At 51.9% G+C, this 19,326-nt stretch overlaps 2 protein-coding genes across 2 annotated transcripts in view; both read right to left on the bottom strand.

The window, feature by feature from the left end:
* Positions 1-992: 992 nt before the first annotated feature.
* On the bottom strand, positions 993-3,716 carry LOC135826196 (uncharacterized). The gene has a single exon (XM_065338828.1). It carries the CDS (start codon positions 3,714-3,716, stop codon positions 993-995), a length of 2,724 nt encoding a protein of 907 aa, XP_065194900.1.
* An 896-nt stretch (positions 3,717-4,612) lies between these two features.
* The window catches only part of LOC135826541 (mucin-19-like), a 16,208-nt gene continuing 1,494 nt past the window's right edge, over positions 4,613-19,326 (bottom strand). Inside the window, exons 2-4 of the mRNA XM_065339150.1 lie at positions 18,014-18,043; positions 14,704-15,152; positions 4,613-11,866 (exon numbers count right to left, since the gene is read on the bottom strand). Coding sequence (XP_065195222.1) covers positions 5,123-11,866; positions 14,704-15,135 — 7,176 coding nt within the window. The 5' untranslated portion in view covers positions 15,136-15,152; positions 18,014-18,043 and the 3' untranslated portion in view covers positions 4,613-5,122. The remainder of the gene's footprint in view (positions 11,867-14,703; positions 15,153-18,013; positions 18,044-19,326) is intronic.

The raw sequence follows: 19,326 nt of genomic DNA on the forward strand, positions 1-19,326 counted from the left end.
GCTTAGCAGTCATGGAGAAAATCACGTAGAGCAAAACACAACCGTAATTTTTACATATGAAAATTACGTGCAGTTCCTACGTTATTTTCATACGTACCGGTAATTATGTAGAGCGAAACCTCCCTATTGAGAAACATCCCAGAAAATCTAACCCTGCTTTTGCTCTGAAACAGTGCATTGACCGATGGCTATGTGCATCCAGACGTCATTGACCGCCAGTGGTCGAAATTCGAACTCAGTGCCGGGGTATTCCCCTTGTCGGACATTGCGGGTCATGAGATTTACCACCTCACCCTCACCGTGCATGCATGCCGCGGCATTTGTCACCCTGCTGGTGTAATCACTATAATCAAGAGTACATAACCCCCCAGAGTGTGCAACGCCTGATCCAGCTCTGTATAGGGTCTTGGTCGAGCGGAATCGGATCTTTGCGTCATAATACCGTACACATCTGAGGGGAACCCGGGGAGTCGCGGGTACTCTCGGATCAAAAACAATGGTGCCCTGCCTCGAGACCGGCCTTGCGCTGGTGTGGAGTGTACGCATGACATCAGAAAATCCGATTCCGCTCGACCAAGACCCTATGCAGAGCTGGATCGGCGTTGCACACTCTGAGGGGGGGGGGGGGGTATGTACTCTTGCTATAATCAGTCATGGCGGTGGCCTGGCACGAGCCAAACTTCTCTAAGCTGGTTGTGTTTCTCAACCCACTTGTAAGCCGGTTGTAACGTGGATGTGCAGACTTTACTTCTTCTTCTTCTTTAACAGGGATTTCACTGAACACTTGAGAGGAGGGATAAAGGATAAGCATCAGCATTTGGCCCTGTACAGACTATCGTAACCTTTCTACAATGTATACATCCACTAACGAGAGTCACAGTGTTTATAATATAACTCGAAATGGCTGTGTGAAGGAATTCAGTGTCAACGGCTGCATCGCTTTGCTGGTGGTATGCTGTGGCAATGTGTCGAGGTCGGCTGGAAAGCGGAGTTTAATATGTTGTGTTGGTTGTTGAGATGAAGGAGACCAAGAACTCTGCAATACCACTCTCGTTGCTCCACTGAGGGAACGCCGTACCCCACAGGTTGTTGTAAAGGTTAAAATGCCATCCGCCGGTGAGATCTGGCTGTGTGTTGCCGTCGTAGTCTAGTAGGTGATCGATATCGCCAGGTGCCACGAGCGGTGTATGCAGAGTAGCAATGTCGATAATTTCCTCGACACCGGCGTAACGCACACCCTTACCGACCGCGTGTAAGTGGCGTGTTCCGTCGACCACCACATCTAGCGGCGACACATCATGTCCCAGTACGTCCATGCGCCAGAGACTGGCGTTCCGAACGACCGGGGCGAACGAGAGGAACATTGCCTCGGCAAGGCGAGTGGCCGGTTTATCCTTCCACACCAGCTTTGTATAGACCTGTATGTGATCGCTTCCACTGCTGTGGTCTATACCAGCACCGGCACTGAACACCAGTGTATCATCGTCATGCTGCTGCTGTTGTCCACGCTGCTGTGCATGCGAGTGAAATATGTCGTTGCCATGCAGGTCGTCCACTGGCTGTTGGCTGCCGCTGGTCGGTGCATGCTGTGAAGTCGTGATGACGTACGTAAGGCTGAGGTATCGTGGCGCGCCGTACTTTGCGTGCGTTTCCTCGGGCAGCGACAGGGTGGCCGTGAAGTGGCATGCGTCGTCGTCACCGGTCACCGCTGCCGTGAAGTTGACCACCCTGGGCATCCAGACTGCAGACGTAGCATTCGCCGTCTCCATGCCGGATTTGCTGAAGTCGGGGCACGGCGGTCCGCACCCTGGGTTGTAGCCACGGTTAAAGTTATCAAAGTCGACCATGCTGTAGGTGCGATAGCGAAACACACCCATGCTGCCGTTCGGCGCACCCAGCCATTCTCTCTTGGACAGCGTATCCGTGAGTGAGATCATTGAGCCGTCGGTGATGTTGAATTGCACGCTGAAACGCCCGAGGCACGTGTACGGCGTACTCTTCGGCCGCTCGGAGATTTGCACGCGATCATTGCTGTTGTCATGGTGATGCTGTGAGCTGTAAGGTGGTTGGCGGGATGTGTCGGCGTTCTTTAATGCCAGTAGTCTAGTTTTTAGTTTGCGATTGAATTGCAACCATTCGGTGCCGTGACGATCGGTGCTGTCAGTCGAAGATGAGTGCAAAACTGTGGAGCGAATAGACGATGGCGCACAGAACTCATTCTGCTCCTGCCACTCGCGCTCCAGTCTGTGATAGTCGCTGCGATTACGCACGGCGTAGAACTCGGCATTCGACCAGTTTCCATGGGTTGTGCTGCGCAACTGGGGCAAGTACTGTCCCACACTCAAGCCCCAATTGTGTTCCATCGGCTTCATCAGCCTGTACCGGTACTCCTCCAAATATGGGCTTGCCTCGTCGAGGTCGCCCGCGGTGATGGCTTCGTTGATCGTAGAGGTAGCGGTGCGGTACGCAGCAATGCGGTAGGGGTCTGCAGGGGCTCCGTACAGCCACGAGTCACCAATCTCCCCGCTGATCACCGGCAAGTCTTGCTTCACGCTGGCCAGTAGCTGCGTGTAGGCGTCCAGCGGACGCTCCACGTTGATCTTGGCGTTGGGATACCTGGCTCTGAGCGCGTCCCAGAAGGCCAGGACCTGCGCTGCACTTGGAGGCTCTGCGTTGTCACTCGTGTACATGAACACGAGCGCAGTGTCAGCAGCCGCATCAACGCGAATCCGTTCTCCGTAGGTCGGTTCGGCCATGACGATCACTTCCGTGCCGCTGGCCACGTGCTGCCAACGGAACACGCTCGGAATCGACGGGAACATACACGCGCCGTTGTACCCAATGTGCAGCGCCTGCACTCCGCGACTCGCCAAATATGGCACCACCGATCTGCTCATCCCGGGAACGTCGGTGTGTTTACCGCACAGCACTCCGTTCTTCTGGCCCAGCATTCCGTTCAGAGTCTCGGCTATGCCCAACGACCAGTTGAAATGTTTCGACTCGTACAGTTCGGTGAGAATGTTTAGCGATAGCGCGTGCCAGCTGATATCGCCCCGCTGAACGGCCACCGTGAAGTCCGCTATCTGCTGCTCTGAGCGCGGTGTGTGCGCGCATCCTGCGGCATTGGTCAGATACTCGTGCACCAGCCATGGGAACTCGGTGTACACGAAGCGTGCCTCCGTGCTAAGACGTCGCAGATCGGCCGCTGTGCGCATGGCCTTGGGGAAGTGATCGTTGAAGTAGAGATCGCAGACGTTCCGAGCTCCGTCAGTGAAGCCCACGTCTAGATGCGTCATGTACACGAGATGGATGTCAGTGAGAGTGGTATCGGGTCTCCACCACACAGCTTTGTTGTCAAAGTCGATCTCGGAGCACTGCCATTTGACGGTGCCCCAAACTCGCACTGTACGGTTCATGCTGGTGTAATTGAACTCCATGATAATGCGCCATGTCGACGGGTCCACAACGCCCGTAGCGTGACTCCATCCCAGCTTAGTGCCCTTCGGCACGAACACAACCGTAGCGGACACGTTCCAGTCGGTTTTCTGAACATTATAGATCACACCTGAACCGTCTCTGTAGTCTGCGCTCATGTCACAAGGTGCCTCAGAGTCCGCATTTGCATTGGGTACAGCTGCATCAGCGATGGATGCAAACTGCAACACCCAACAGCACACAAGTCCGGCCCAGATCAATGGCACGAGTGGAGACGCCATGGAGCAGGTTCAAGGAGTGCTCTTCGAAGCGGCGAAGTACTACAGGGTAGCGTTGGACTATCGCAAATCGGTTTCGTGGTCGGAACGGTCGATAGTTTGGTTATCAGGAGGTAGCCATTATCTCTGTCTCTCTCTGCATGCCCTTGGCCCTCTGTGCTTTTCTACACCAGCCATGCAGTGTCCTTCGCTTTTCATTCATTCTTCCTCCCCCACTGGCCCCAGACACCTGGACACTGAGTATGAGACAGATTCTACTCCGGAGCTCCGCTCGAGTTCGCCTAGATAATTTGCGGTAAAAATTTTGCTGCTAAATCATCGATATTAATTTTCGATGAGCTAGCGCTATCTTGGCACTACAACTTACAAGTACAACGCGTTAACGAGCTATAATTATTACCGGTATGCATGTTTGTTGCTTCATTTCTCCTGAAAAAACGATTGTTAACCTACTTCCTGTGCGTTTCATGAAAATCGCTCCATCGGTTTCTCAACCTAGGTTTTCACACACATATGCCCCGAGTTCTTCCCAAACCGGTGATCCACAGTAAATCCCAGTGATATTTCAGAGAAATGAATATCCTTTGCGGTGTACCGTGCTGAACGGGTAAGAAAACAAGACTATCAGGCATCACTTCTACCCAGGATCTCGATGTTTTTGCTCCGATTTTGCCGGCAATTTCCGCTTTTTCAACTCAGCTTTTGCCGAAAGAATTGCCGGCAGAATCTGTCTGGGCCTACCCCCCCCCCCCTTTAAAAAAAATGTGCATCTAGCACACTATGAAACCGAGACCTCAGGTCGGCCGAGTACACTGTACTTCGTAGGTCGTACATGTACCAGCCGCTTTGGAGGCCAGCATGGGCACTTGTAGAAAGAAAAACATCAGTCTGACTGCATCGAACATGATCGCCCCATAGGCCATACAATGTCACTGTTTACCTACTGTCAGCAAGTCCATAAATATTATACTGTCTACTGTTGAGCAAAAGAAAAGAAAAAGAGGGATGCATTCAACAGCTACACTTGAATTCAAAATGATGTCATCTCCTACAAACAGCCCAATCACCACCCTGATGATCAAGGTCAAATATGGAAGGAATTTAATTCTCATGCACAGCTCAAGAATAATGATAATGGACGAGGAGGGTGCATTGGTCCAAGAGAGTGATGAACAGAAATTACAATGGTAGCATGAAGAACAGAAATTACCATGGCGACATGGTGCACAAAAGTAACCACGGTGACGTGGGAAAAAGAAGTAGCCATGACAATGTGATGACCAGACGTAACCATGGTGATAAGGCATACATAAATTACCATGGTGACGTGATGAACAGAAGATAGTTGTAATGATGACATTAAAACTTTTCAAAGTGTCTTCTCAAAAACTGTTGATTGTACGGCACAATCAACGACACTTGGCTAGAGATAGCCAAGTGGCTGCGCGCCATTGGTGAACGGGAACGTGTGCCTGCGCTAGCAGTGTGCGCAATTCAGCACACGAAGCCAGACCGTGCTCCACGTCCATCCAGACTGGATCTGCTAGGCGTCGCAGTTGCCCGCATTCATCATCACTACGCGTGACTGGTGAGTGTGGATACTGGCATAGGGATTTGTTGACGATGGACTCCGGCAGAGGCTGCAGTGCTGATGCCCTGCTCACAGGTAACTGTGATCGAACTAGCTGCGCTATGCGCTGCATACACACAGGTGATAGCAACACACTGCATACAGTCTCATCCGTCATCACGTCACCCATCACGTCATCCAATACTGTATGCATGATGTCATCCATTACATCATTGTCTCTGCTGCATGGCAATGTGGAAACGGCCTGATAGTGCTGCTGCTGTTGCCGTTGGTGCTGCTGCTGCTGCTGCTGCAGCTGCTGTTGCGGTTGCTGATGTTGTTGCTGCTGCTGCTGCTGCTGCTGCTGCAGCTGCTGTTGCGGTTGCTGATGTTGTTGCTGCTGCTGTTGCTGCTGCTGCTGCTGGTGTGGCTGTTGGTTCTGTTGGTGGAGGTGGCGGTAGTGTTGCTGGTGGTGGTTATTGTGGAGGTGGGTTCGCTGTAGCTGCTGACGGTCTTGCTGCGGGTGCTGCTGCTGGTATTGCTGCTGATGGGAGCATGGTGATATCGGTAGCATATTGATGTAGTCGACGTGGGTAACTGGGGGTGCTGTTATCGGTTCGTGCAGCTGACGCAAATGACTTTGTTGAGCTGTTGGAAAGGATGGGAACGGAGGCTGGGTGTGCGGGATTTCCTGAAGTCCATGCTGCAATGTTTGAAATCCAGTTGGCAGTGACTGAATTCCACCCGGAATAGTCTGAGATCCGTGCAAATTGGCCTGAACGCGATGAAGGCCCGGGAATTGAATTCCAGGCTGCGCCGCATATGGATAGGACAGAATTCTTCCCGTAGACAATTGCGGGACCGGCTCCTGTGGAAGAGCCTGAATTTTAGTTTCCAATGATACCAGCGTGCCTGGGTGGCGGGCCTCGTGTTCCGGCATGTTTGGCCCAACACCGTGTTCAATATGACAGGCAGTAGGAGGTGGTCTACTTGCCTGGGTTAGCTGAGTGTGGCCACGTAGTGGCTTGGATCCATCGCGAGTCAGCGATTCAGGAGTGTACAGCAGAGTCGACGGAATCGCAGCTTGAAAACACTTGACTGCGGGTAGCATGTCAGCCTGGTCTACGACCGTTGGTCGTGCAGCGATGTTAACTAAATCCTGGTGTTGATTGTGCTGCTGTTGCTGGGATGGATGCATACACGGCTGATAATGGGACATCGTGACGAGCGATTCCATTGCTTGTTGGACAGACGAGCGAGTATCCGTGCTGACCAACGATTCCATAGCTTGTTGGACAGACGGGCGTGTGTGTGTGGGGCGTGTGTGTGTATCCGTGGCGACGAGTGATGCCAGGGTTGTCATTGGTAACGCCATCATCGGCACGTGTCCGAAACGCCGATCCGGCTGAACGCAATACAACGAGGGCAGCACCACATTCAGCGATCGGCATTGCGTCAGTTGCGTGTCAGTTGCTCCAGCCGTGGCGCGAGGCAGGGCCGGGAGCGAGGGCCATTGGCGCACACTTGTTGCTCTGTTCTCTGCGGCAAGGCTGCATCCACATGTCGGGCAAACCAGTGTGGTACCACAGGCACACATCGATGCAGGTTGAACGTGTTGATGACTGATTGACGCAGCTGTTTGCACTGCGCCCGGGTACAACTGACCAAAGTGTGACGTGCTCCGTACTGGAAAGGGTGTGGTTGACGTGTTCCGTTCTGGCAATGATGCCATTGACGTATTCTGTACTGGCAATGATGTCATTGATGTATTCTGTACTGGCAATGATGTCATTGATGTATTCTGTACTGGCAATGATGTAATTGATGCATTCTGTACTGGCAATGATGTCATTGATGTATTCTGTACCGGCAATGATGTCATTGATGTACTCTGTACTGGCAATGATGTAATTGATGTATTCTGTACTGGCAGTGATGTCATTGATGTATTCTGTACTGGCAGTGATGTCATTGATGTGTTCTGTACTGGCAGTGATGTCATTGATGTGTTCTGTACTGGCAAGGATGTCATTGAACGACTTGCAGACTCACCGGTTGAGTTGCGAACTGTGCTCCTTGCAGGGTGTGGATTGTAGCCGCCTGAAGTACATCTGCCGTCGTGCGTACTAGCAGAGGGTTGCCGTGTTGCCATAGTGACCTGTCGGCCCGTTGAACAACGGTGCTGGTGGTTTCGGCTGCGCTGCCCTCCGTGATGCTGTCGCCGACGGAGGGTTTTTGGCGGTGAGGCGTCTCCATTGTCATAGCAACGGGCAGAAGCTGTTGCACATGTCCTGGAGGGCACCGCATCGTCGCCGAGTACAGCACCGCGTCCGCAGCTCGCATCACGTACGCATGGGACATTGCCATAGGTCATGGTATCAGGGCAGATGTCACTGCCTGCGTTCATGGTGCTAACCTGCAGCTCTGGCGGTGTTTCCCCGATAGTCTGTGTGTTCGCTTTGTCAACACATTCACTTTGCGGCTGCGAACCTTCAGACAGACGGGAAACCACGCCGTCTGCTTCACTCATTAGTAGCCGGTGACTGGTTGCCGCTCCCTCGCACCCAGTCCTGGACGTTTCACCGTTGCCGCTAGCAACTAGCAGCGGAGGCCAGGCGGCCGAGTCCAGGAAAGGAGTGCTGTTGGTGGTGCAGGGCAAAGAAACTTGATGGTGGACACTGGTTGTGGGATGTGAACACCAGGCTGGGCTGCTTCCAGGTATGGTGGTACAGGGGGTGGAGGTGGCTTTGGTGGTGGTGGTGCTGGTGCTGGTGCAGGGTGAGGAGACTTGACGATGGAGACTGGTTGTGGAATGTGAACACCAGTCTGGGCTGCATGTAGGTACAGCGGTGGTGGTGGTGATGCTGGTGGTGCTGGCAGAGCAACTGCTCGCGCATCCGCAGGACGTAGTATGCTTTGAGTCCCGAGTGGAGGCAACTTGTCGTGATTGCGACGTACCGACTTTAGAGGTGACGTGCGCTGTTGCCACCGTGCGCTTTCCAGACCTTCTCTCACCCACTCGACGGTGCATTGGTGAAGACGTGTTCGGTTGACGGTTACGGGTACGGCCAGCGATGAACCACTCGGGGCTTTCCCTACCAGACGTTGTGTTTGAGGGCACCGTTGCCCTGGATTCATGGCATTCGACGTGAGTAGAGCAGGACGTGAAGCGGGATGAACTCGTTGGGTTTCGGTCTGCAAGGTGTGTTGGCACTGTATGAGTATTGCGGTATGTTACAGGCACAGCGTCTAATGGCGGATTCTGCTGCCTACAGCCAGGCCCAGAGTACTGAAGTGCAGTCATGTGCCCACTGCCACTGAGAGACGACGTCACCACCGATGATGCCGCTGCCAATGATGTCCCTACCGATGATGTTCCTGCTGATGATGTCACAGCCGATGATGTCATTGCTGATGATGCCGCTGCCAATGATGTCACTACTGATGACGTCACTACTGATGATGTCACTGCTGATGATGTCACTGCTGATGATGTTGCTGTTACTACTCCCACTGCTGTTGCTGCCACTGTTGCCTTTGTGGTTGCTACTGGTGCTAGTATTGGTACTGCTGCTGCCTTTGTTGATACTGCTGCTGCTGGTGCAGCTGCTGTCATGGATGTTGTTGTTGCCGATGTTGCTGCTGCTGGTGATAATGGTGATGCTGTCGGCACTGATGGGCTTGTGTGGGCTGATGCTGACACACCTTTTCTAGTGCTCACGGTAGATTGTGTACGCTTGGCAGATGCTGCACCCTTGACAGATGTAGTACCATTGACAGATGCTGTACCTTTGGCAGATGTTGCACCTTTTACAGATGTCGTACCTTTGACAGATGTTGTACCCTTGGCAGATCTAGTTACCGGGGCGGCTGCTAGCGCTAGCGTCATTTCTGCCGCTGCACCTTGCCACACTGCTGGTGATGCTTGTTGCGGTGGCTGTGCTGCTGCTACCACTGCAGTTGTGGATGATGTTGGTGCTAATGACAGTGTAGGTGCGAATGCTCCTGCTACTTGTGCATATGCCCCAAGGGAAATTATTGTAGCGGGTGGTGTCACTGCAATATCCATCCCTACGGTTAGTGGTGGCATCGCTGGCATTCCTGGTGGCCTTTGCGGAGGCGTTGGTGGAGGTGCAAGCAGGGATATGGCTGGCGTTTCTGGAGTTGCCGCTGGTGTCCGTGGAGTGGCCGCTGGTGCTCCTGCTTCTCTAGCTCCTGCTACTGCTGTTGCTGCCGCTGTTGTTGTTGCTGCTGCTGCTACTGCTGTTGTTGTTGCTGCTACTTTTGCTGCTGCTGCTGTTGTTGCTGCTGGTGGTGGTGGTGCTGCTGCTGTTATTGCTGCTGCTGCTGCTGTTTTTGCTGCCGCTGTTGCTGCCGCTGTTGTTGTTGCTGCTGCTGTTGTTGCTGCTGCTAGTGGTGGTGGTGCTGGTATTTTTGCTGCCGTTGTTGTAGCAATCAATGATCGAAATGGCAATGCTGTTGCTGATGTAGCTACTGATGATATCGATGGTACTGTTGCTATCAACGGTGGTGATGGTGTCGGTGTTGGTGGTGATGTTGTAGTCACCGATGATAACGATGATGATGTCGGTGTTGCTGCTGCTGTTGTAGTCACCAATGATAGCGGTGGTGATGATGTTGGTGTTCTTGTCGCCGCCAATGACTGCATGCGTGTGGCATCAGCCTCACCGTGAGCACCGCAGCACTTCACTGCACTGTCGCGATCAAGACTGTCGCAGCAAGACGAAGACAACGAGGAGTGACTGCTACCCAGGCACGAATCCAGACTGCCATCTCGACTTGCACAGCGAGGACCCACTCCGCCGCGCGCACCACTTCTATACACACCATGGCGTGAGGGCTCGACTTCACAAACACCATCGTGACCGACTTCACACGCACCATCGTGGGTGGTGACAATGCCCGGTGGCTCTGCAGCATTTGTAACATTCTTGCTGGATACACAGCTCGACGCACAGCTGCCTTCTTGTCGTTCTTCAGGAAGTCGTACATGATGTACACGATCACCGACAGGGGAGTTGTTAACGTGTTTGCTTGATGATGCAGCTGCTTTCACACCGGATACTTGTTTAGACGATTTCGGTTTCCCAGCTCTCGCCTTGCCTTTACTGCGTTGCTTTGAAGCTGATTTCTTCGTCTTGATCACCGCGGGCAACGTGGCACCATCCAGCGCGAGCAGCTCCAGGGCGTTGCGCTCGGCTTCCAGCGCGGCACCGTGTTTCCATGACGACATCAGGTGTCGCCGTGCCGACTGCAGCAGCTGTGGGACGGCGTGGCACGGGAAGCAGGCAGAGTCGTCGGCAGGTGTGCTCAAGCGAGCGTCGCGCCGCACCACCTGCTTATCACCACCATCTCCGGAATGCACAGTATCCGCAGATGGCGGTGGTGGAGGAATCTGTAATTCTTGTTGAGACGTGCCTATGTTGCTGCTTTCGGTACCGTTCTGAGATGTATTGCGTCGCTCTGCAGTGCTACATGACCTTGCGCTTTCCTTCGCTAATGCACAGTTACAATTACCAACTGTACCGCAATATCCACAGTCGACTGCAGCGGCTATGACGTCACCGGTATGTTGACAGTGCTGGATGACATCATCACTCTCACTGGCCCCGCACTGTGGAGTAGAATCCCGGGCATGGGTCACACCAGCACTACCATGGCATGTAGTGTGATTTCGTGGACCGGTGCATGTAGTCGTGCTGCGGCACATTACGTCATCATTATGATCATCATGGGCAGCGATGACATCATCGCGCAGAGTCATGACATCACTATTTGGCCAGGCCAGACAGTGGTGTTTCCCGATCTTCTCCACACTGTACACACGACTAGAAGAAAGGGAATTCCCCACCGAAGGCTCCGTATCACTGCAGACACCGAGCACAGCTGGTATAGCTTCGGCAAGCAGGCAAACCATTACAGAGCCTGAGTGCGGAGGATCACAGGTGCCTCGAGAGTCCACGTCGGTACTCGATACGCGCGGCGGTGATCTTGCAAATTCGTCATGCGCAGTACGAGTACTAGCGATGCCTGCAGGCGTGGCATTGTGGAGTGACGGTCCGTCAGTATGTCCTCCGTTGCTTGTTACTGATCCCGCTGTCGCTCGTATTGGTGCTGTCGTCGTAACTGCCACTGCTGTCGCTTTGGTTGCTGCTGCCGCTGCTGCTGCTGCTGTAGCTTTGGTTGCTGCCGCTGCTGTAATTGCTGGTGTTGTTGTTGCAGGTGCTGCACGTGACCTGATGACATCATCATCACGTGACCTTCCCACTTCATGTGACCCGGTGACATCATTATCATGTGATTTTCCCAGTGCATTTGACCTACTGACATCATCATCATGTGATCTTCCCAGTACACGTGACCCGTTGACATCATCGCCCGGGCCGGTTTCATCACATGACTTAGGTGGTGGACAACACCGAGTGATAGGATCATGCGACGTTGTTGCAAAGTCATGTGACAGCTTCTTGCCGGCGCATGATCCAGTAATATTACACTGAGCAGCATGCACACTCAGGAGTGTAGCACCATGGAGACGAAGCACTGAGCAAGTGTTGAATTTCTACACACACACACACACACACACACACACACACACACACACACACACACACACATAAGAAAACAAGCGCAAGCACATACACACACATAAGAACACACACACCATGTACCATCAAGAGTACATAAACCAGAGTGTGCAACTGTGCATATCAGATCTCAAACAGCGCAGTTCGTGCACTACGTCACCCTGATGAGATCAGCCAAGCCGCGACTTGCGTACAGCTCAAATTTTCATGTTTCATAGCCCGGAAATCAGCCAAGTTTGCTTGATTTTAGACGTCCTGTTTCAGGATTTCGGTGTTTTGTGTGACTGTGTACGCTGCGTACATCCACCGACAAGTAAAGTCACCAGGCTATCCGTATCAAAAAACCGAAATCAGGACAAACTCAGTGAACTGCACCACCGCGACTGGTTACGCAACTTTTCACCGTACCTGTGGCTTACCATGCCGTCAGAAATGACGTAGTGCACGAATTACGCTCCCACAGGAACCATCCCGAGTTGCACACTCTGGTTTATGTACTCTTGGTACCATGTATACGCCCGTCGCAAGAGAAGCACGCAAATCTGCAAATGCACTGGGTGTGCATCTACAGATTTTATCTTATAGCAACAATAGCGGACAAGATCTGAATGAGACAGATCAAGACGTGCGCCAGATAACTGTTTTAATCCACACAACTGGCGAAGCCATATGAATCGACCACCAATGCACACCTGGTCTACACCACACGGAGTACATCGGCATAAAACGGCCAAGACAGTTACCTATGCACACCCTACACTTGCTGGGGTAACCAGTATAGACAGCACGCTGCTTTGATCAAAGCAGACACTAGATGCACTGGTACCTTGAAGTGAAATTGAACACACACACACACACACACACACACACACTACTACTACTACTACTATGATACAGCTACCCTAAACGGGTCACGCCGCCCTCCACCCAAGCATGGGCACTATGAGGGGCAGTGGCAAATAAAGAGAATCAGCTAGCAGAACTGGCAAAACAGATGAAACAATGGAGCAGAACGGACAACTGCTGTACTGTAATAACAACCCGACAGCTACAGTGACAACGACTGAAAATGAACAGGAAGGAAAAAAAATTCAAAATTTCACGTCACGAAAAACACTGTCCACGAAAGAATCCACCAGGCAAAAGGAGTGTGGGCATCCGAAATCCCACCAGGACTCCACTAGCAGTTCTTCCACGTAGACGATGTTAGCGGCAGGGCAAGGCCTCACAAATCCGACAGACTTCTACAACGCTTGACCAGTGCACTCATGACGACGAAAGATTGAAGTTTCAATTCCCACCATTCCGCCATTGGGACCTTCCTCTCCGCACCCGCTCGTCCACTCCACTGAAAACAACGAGTTGTTCCAGCACGCCAATCCGCAATTCCCACCACTGCATTCTTCGAGCTTGGATTCTTCACAGCACTCGAGGGACAGCTACTCCACTGCGAGTGGTGGACCACGGCCGACGCAGCAGTGACAATATCGAAGTAAATTGTCCTGCAAGCTACATCGCGATTCCGCGCTCCAATCATGCAGCACTACCTTGGCAGTGTGCGAGGGTGCTCCAGGGTCGACTCTGGCTACGCCAGAGTCGCCCTGGGCAGGCAGAAAACTTGGGAGAAAGCCAAGAACACGGAGCTCAGAAAGTGTAACCTGCTCCCAAGGAGCACAAAACAACACACACACACACACACACACACACACACACACACACACACACACACACACATGCCCGCACGTGCATACCCCTTGCCTGGAGTCCTGCTGCCAATCATTTGGCCTCGGGTAACACAACAACTGGTGAATATCAACCTTGGGTATACCAATAGTTTGCGAATAACGACACAATCGTAAGACCTACATGGCATTAACATTTTACCAAGAGTAGATAGACAAGAGTGTGCAACTCCGGGATGGGTTGGCCCGCGGCGGAATTTTTTGTTGACGTAATCTTTTCGACGACGCACGCGCTGCGAGTCCTTTGGAAAGTCTTGCCTCGTGCACTTGACCGGGCTTTACATTACAAGGTCGGTGCCCAGCACGTGCTCTCACACTGCTCTGCGGCAAAATGCCCGTTTTTCTGAAAAAAAGGTGACGTCAACAAAAAATTCCGCCGCGGGCGGTGGTATCTGCAGATTGTGCAGAAGAGATCCGGAGTTGCACACTCTTGTTTATCTACTCTTGATTTTGCTGTATACTTTCAAAATCGCGAACAGCTAAAATTCGCGAATACCGACACTTTCCCCATACCCTGCCGAGGGTTCTCATTCCCAATGTTGACTGTATGCTAGTTGTGAATAGAATCACACCACCAACTAGTATCACTATAGTCCATAGCCCAGTTCCAAAACACCATAAATCACCGCATTGTGATCTTACAAATCGCCATGGGTTTGTCCCCTGTGTTTTTTTTAGGGGTGTGCATGGGTAGTCGGGTACCCGTGTTACCCGTGAGGACCTCGGGTAGTCGGGTACTTTTTTTAAGACATAACCTAGGATTCGAACCCGCACCATCGCCCTGCATGCATCCCCCGATACACTTCGCACACATACTATTTCTTCCAAGTTGCTTCACGCTATGATCTTGCATTTGAAGGCCCTATTTGAATATTGCGGCCAGCTGTATGTGGCCAGCTGTGTTTGATGGTACGGTACGGTACGGGACAGATACGGGATAGCGCCAGGCGTGACACAAACACACAAACAAACACACAAATACCAAATTAAAGCTGTGTGGACCCTGGCTAGCGCCAGACGTTACTGAAGTAACGTCTGCTGCATAGCTACGGGAATAAATAGAATCTTACCGATGGAACTATGTGATTGAATGTCATCAGGTCGGTGCAGTATTGATCCGTCCTGCGTGCCATGAACCACTGCAGGGCCCGCTGGCAATCACCCGACGAGTGCTCCTCCGAGTTGTCCCTGCCTCCACCTCCAGTGTCGGTGCCGCTGCTGCAACCTTGACGCTCCCGTCGCCGTCGTTGCCCAGACCGGGAAACACGGCCCGTGGCACCGGCGACGCCTGCGTGAGGAACGTTGAGGCTTCGCAGCTGGGCACGCAGGCCCGGGCGTCTGCTCCACGTGCTCGCGTCGCGCAGCATCGCGTCGCGCACTTGCCGATCAAATATGGCCGCCAGGACGGTTCCGAGGTCCGAGGCACACTGTGGGGTAGAGGTATCGACCATGGCTGGTGTGGTGGACGCCAGGAATCGAGCCGCAGAGTCAAAGTACACCATAGCTAGGAACAAGCAACCTGCATGCATGGACAAGGAAGAGAGCAGGCAAAGCGAACACTGTTATTACAGGGGCGCAGCTGATGTCCCGTTTCAGGAGGTGGGGTCGAGGGGGGTGCACGGCCGCATATGTGTAGAATGGCTGGTGCATGTCATTCATGGTCAATAGAGAGGTTAAGATGCACGTAATTTCCGACGTGACGCGAAAGGTCAGCTCGTGTTATTTGGCTCGTGCGTGGAAACACAACGGAAGTGACCTGCAGCTCACGTCGAAATTTGGAGTTTTACGCCAAATTTGACGTGAAATTGTGCGTCACGTCAGAAATAACATGCAACTTAACCTCTCAATTGTGTGCACGCTGACCCTAGGTTGAATTTCTTTACGTGCCCCCGGGCAGTACAAAAAAACACGAGCTGGTCGAGCAAGGAAATTGAAATGGTTGGCAGAGAAAGGGATTGAGGACATTCCTGGGGACTTGGTGACTTCACTAGGCTGTAGCGCTGGGCCTGCAACTCTGATTTTGCTGGGTGATAGTTCATTGTGCATGCGATGAGAAGAGCGTTCCGGAGAGCCCAAGATTATGAAAATCAGGATACCCAATGCTGTAGATAGCAGGCTGTTTCGGCCTTAAAGACCTCATCAGTGCAGCTACGAGATTAAAAAATGTGAAAATCAGGATAACGTTGCGGGGGTAATGACCGAAAGTTGACACGTGATTTGAAACGAAAATGATGTCTTTCGCCATGTGGTGGAGTTATGGCAGATCCAAAGGGTTAGACTTACTTCTTTTGAAGTAGAATCAAATTATCAAAAGCATGTTAAGGTAAGTCATGTGTCAAGTCAGTCGGCACTGGAAACGCGAGATCCGACGTACGGAGCAGACACGTTCTCCTTGTGAAGCCTGAAGGTAGCCGTGGTTAATTCTGACACGGTGTGGGAAAGAGGTGTTACAAACCTCTTTGTTCCAATGAGCTCGACATACTGAGAGGGTGACGTTCATCCGCGCCAGGAGTACATGAAACCCAGGTAAGGGTGTGCACCTGCTGGCATGCTCTGTATGAGTGTCTGTCACGGCGACATACCAGGATTACATCATATCAAGAGTACATGAAAACCAGAGTGTGCAGCTCGGATGGGTGGCTGTCACGGGCCTCACGGCGAAATTCCGTGATTACACCATTTTAATGATGTAGTGCGTGCAAGCAGGATTCAAGCAGGTCTCTTTCTGCACAACTGCAGCTCAGTGTGAGTTGTACGCACTACGCCATTTCCCGCCTCAGATGTGCGCCAAATATGATGACTGTAATGACGGAATTCCGCCGTGACAGACACCCATAGCAGAAAAGACCCCAAGCTGCACACTCTGGTTTTCATGTACTCTTGATCATATTTAATGCATATCTGTGGAGGGAAGTGGAGTACTGCGTGCAACTGAGCCGCAGTTGTGGAGAAAGAGACCTGCTTGAATCCTGCTTGCAGGTGCTATGTCACTAAAATGTTGATGTTATCCTGGAATTTCGCCCACGACGGCAACCCATGAGGGTTGCACAATCTGGGTTTCATGTACTCTTGTCTGCGCTTACAAGTACATGCATAGCTAGCCGGACACTAGCTATTCAAGTTTTACGGGGGTGGGGGGGGCACAGATGCATTCTGCTTTGTTCTGTGTACTACATGGTGCCTTTGCAAATCTAGGACACCTTGATGAAATCACACAAATTCGAAGTGTAATTTTTTTCTACGTTCGAAGAGTCAGCACCGACGCAGTAAAGCAAATTTGCTGTGTGGATTGCGTCGGTGCAGACAATTCTTTCGAAATTGGACACACCTCCAAGTTTTCTGCAAATTTGTTTAATCTTTTAAAACATTTCGCAGTCTTCTCATGCTCGGATTCCACTCCAGGTGTCTGGACACACATACACGCACACGCACGCACACACACACACACACACACACACACACACACACACACACACACACACACACACACACACACACACACACACACACATATACTTGTACTTGTTGCTCACTGCCAAAACTGGTCACGTGGGTCAATTGGCTATTGAACCGTCCAACGGCTGACACCCCCTGACATCCCCAAACTCTTGATGGACTTGGAAATGATCCCACTTGCGGGCTCACCACACCGCAGTATGTGGGTGAGAGCCGGACAAGGTGCAGAAAAAGGATCAGCGGCATAAGGGCATCCGTCCCGCGATCCAACTGCAGTTACCCCTGCCCCCAGAGAAAGTAATACAGTCAGACCTCGCTTATCCGGTCCTCCTTTATCCAGATCCCTCGACATCCGGAAGAAAATCGTTGGTTACCGATTTACAGCATATGCCATGCATACATACAGTATGTGTGTTCGATTATCCGGTTCCCTCGCCTATACGGATATTTTTGTGGAAAACGGATGTTTGCGGTTATGCGAGGTCTGATTGTACTTGCTACTAGTGTGGGTGGCTATATCAGAGTGGATCTGACACACACACACACACACACACACACACACACACACACACACACACACACACACACACACACACGCACGCACGCACGCACGCACACACACACGCACGCACACACACACACACACACACACGCACACACGCACATCCTTGACCTTGATACACGTTGCCTTGATAGGTTACACGGTCCCCGTCTAGGTTTCCCCTCCTCTTACAGTACTAAACTACTACGTCCTGGGATGACCCTGGGATGCCCAGAGCCGCCCCAGAGGGCTGGGAAGCTCGTGAAAAGAACCAGAACAGCAGAGCTCAAAAAGTTGCAACTGGACTCTACCAGTACACACACACACATACACACACGCACACGCACACAGCCCCCATCCACACAACACAGCACCGTACATACCTCCATCGGCGTCTAGGAGTGAGCGGTCAACTGCAGAACCACAGAACAAGAGGAAAGTCTTGAGGCAGAGGTGTAGGTCCGGCGTGTTAGAATCAAATTTTCTTTTCTTTTCCTTTCTTTCACTCTATATTATTCCTACTCCCGGGTGGGTCTATTGTTATTCGGCGGATGTCTGTTATCGTCATCACTACAAATAAAATCAAACCGTCCACCCGATCCAAATGGGTGTGGGTTGGAACCGATTCGAGCCATATGGCTAGGGATTCCTGCGGTTGATCTACCGTGAATATTTTTTAAAGGTGCGAAGCAACTTCAGAAACGTGTCGCAGAAAGCCGTGATACGTGTTGATTTTCACCGTACCCTATGATGCACAGTGTGTATGCCAGGTCAGGGGGGAGGGGGCGGGCGGCCACGCTACGGTCACTGCGGTATTGCCGTGCCACTCTTTGTCCTACGATTTTTTTTCGAAATAGAGCCCAGATCAGTACATTTTATTGTACTGATCTGGGCTCTATATTTGGAAAAATGTTCATTGGAGCAAACCCAACCCCATGAGTAAACTGTAGTTCAGGTCACGGTGGCTGACCGACTCACCACAGCCATGCGGTCACATGACCTCTGATCACCACAGCCGTGCAGGGTCACATGACCTCTGATCACCACAGCAATGCAGGTCACATGACCTCTGATCACCACAGCCATGCAGGGTCACATGACCTCTGATCACCACAGCCATGCAGGGTCAAATGACCTCTGATCACCACAGCCATGCAGGGTCACATGACCTCTGATCACCACAGCCATGCAGGGTCACATGACCTCTGATCACCACAGCCATGCAGGGTCAAATGACCTCTGATCACCACAGCCATGCAGGGTCACATGACCTCTGATCGCCACAGCCATGCAGGGTCACATGACCTCTGATCACCACAGCCATGCAATGTCACATGACCTCTGATCGCCACAGCCATGCAGGGTCACATGACCTCTGATCACCAGTGACCGTACGTACCACACTAAAATACCTTCCGACACCCATGCAGGCGTGTCTCTTAACTTACTCTTAGGGATGAAATAGATGCACGGAACTTCAAAAGTGCTGAGCTAGGCATCCTGGCACCAGCCTAGGTTTGCAACTAAGGTGTTACAGTGTACTTGTGGTCTGAGCTCTGAGTTTGCACTCTGATCAGCTCTGCAGAATGACAATGCTGCCAAGCGTTGAAGAAAATTGCTACGCAATATTTTTGAATTGCTACTCAAGTTTTATTTTGCATAGCAAAATCGCAGTGCAAGAAATTCAAGTTGAATT

Source organism: Sycon ciliatum, chromosome 10, assembly GCF_964019385.1.
Source record: "Sycon ciliatum chromosome 10, ocSycCili1.1, whole genome shotgun sequence".
Taxonomy (NCBI): domain Eukaryota; kingdom Metazoa; phylum Porifera; class Calcarea; order Leucosolenida; family Sycettidae; genus Sycon; species Sycon ciliatum.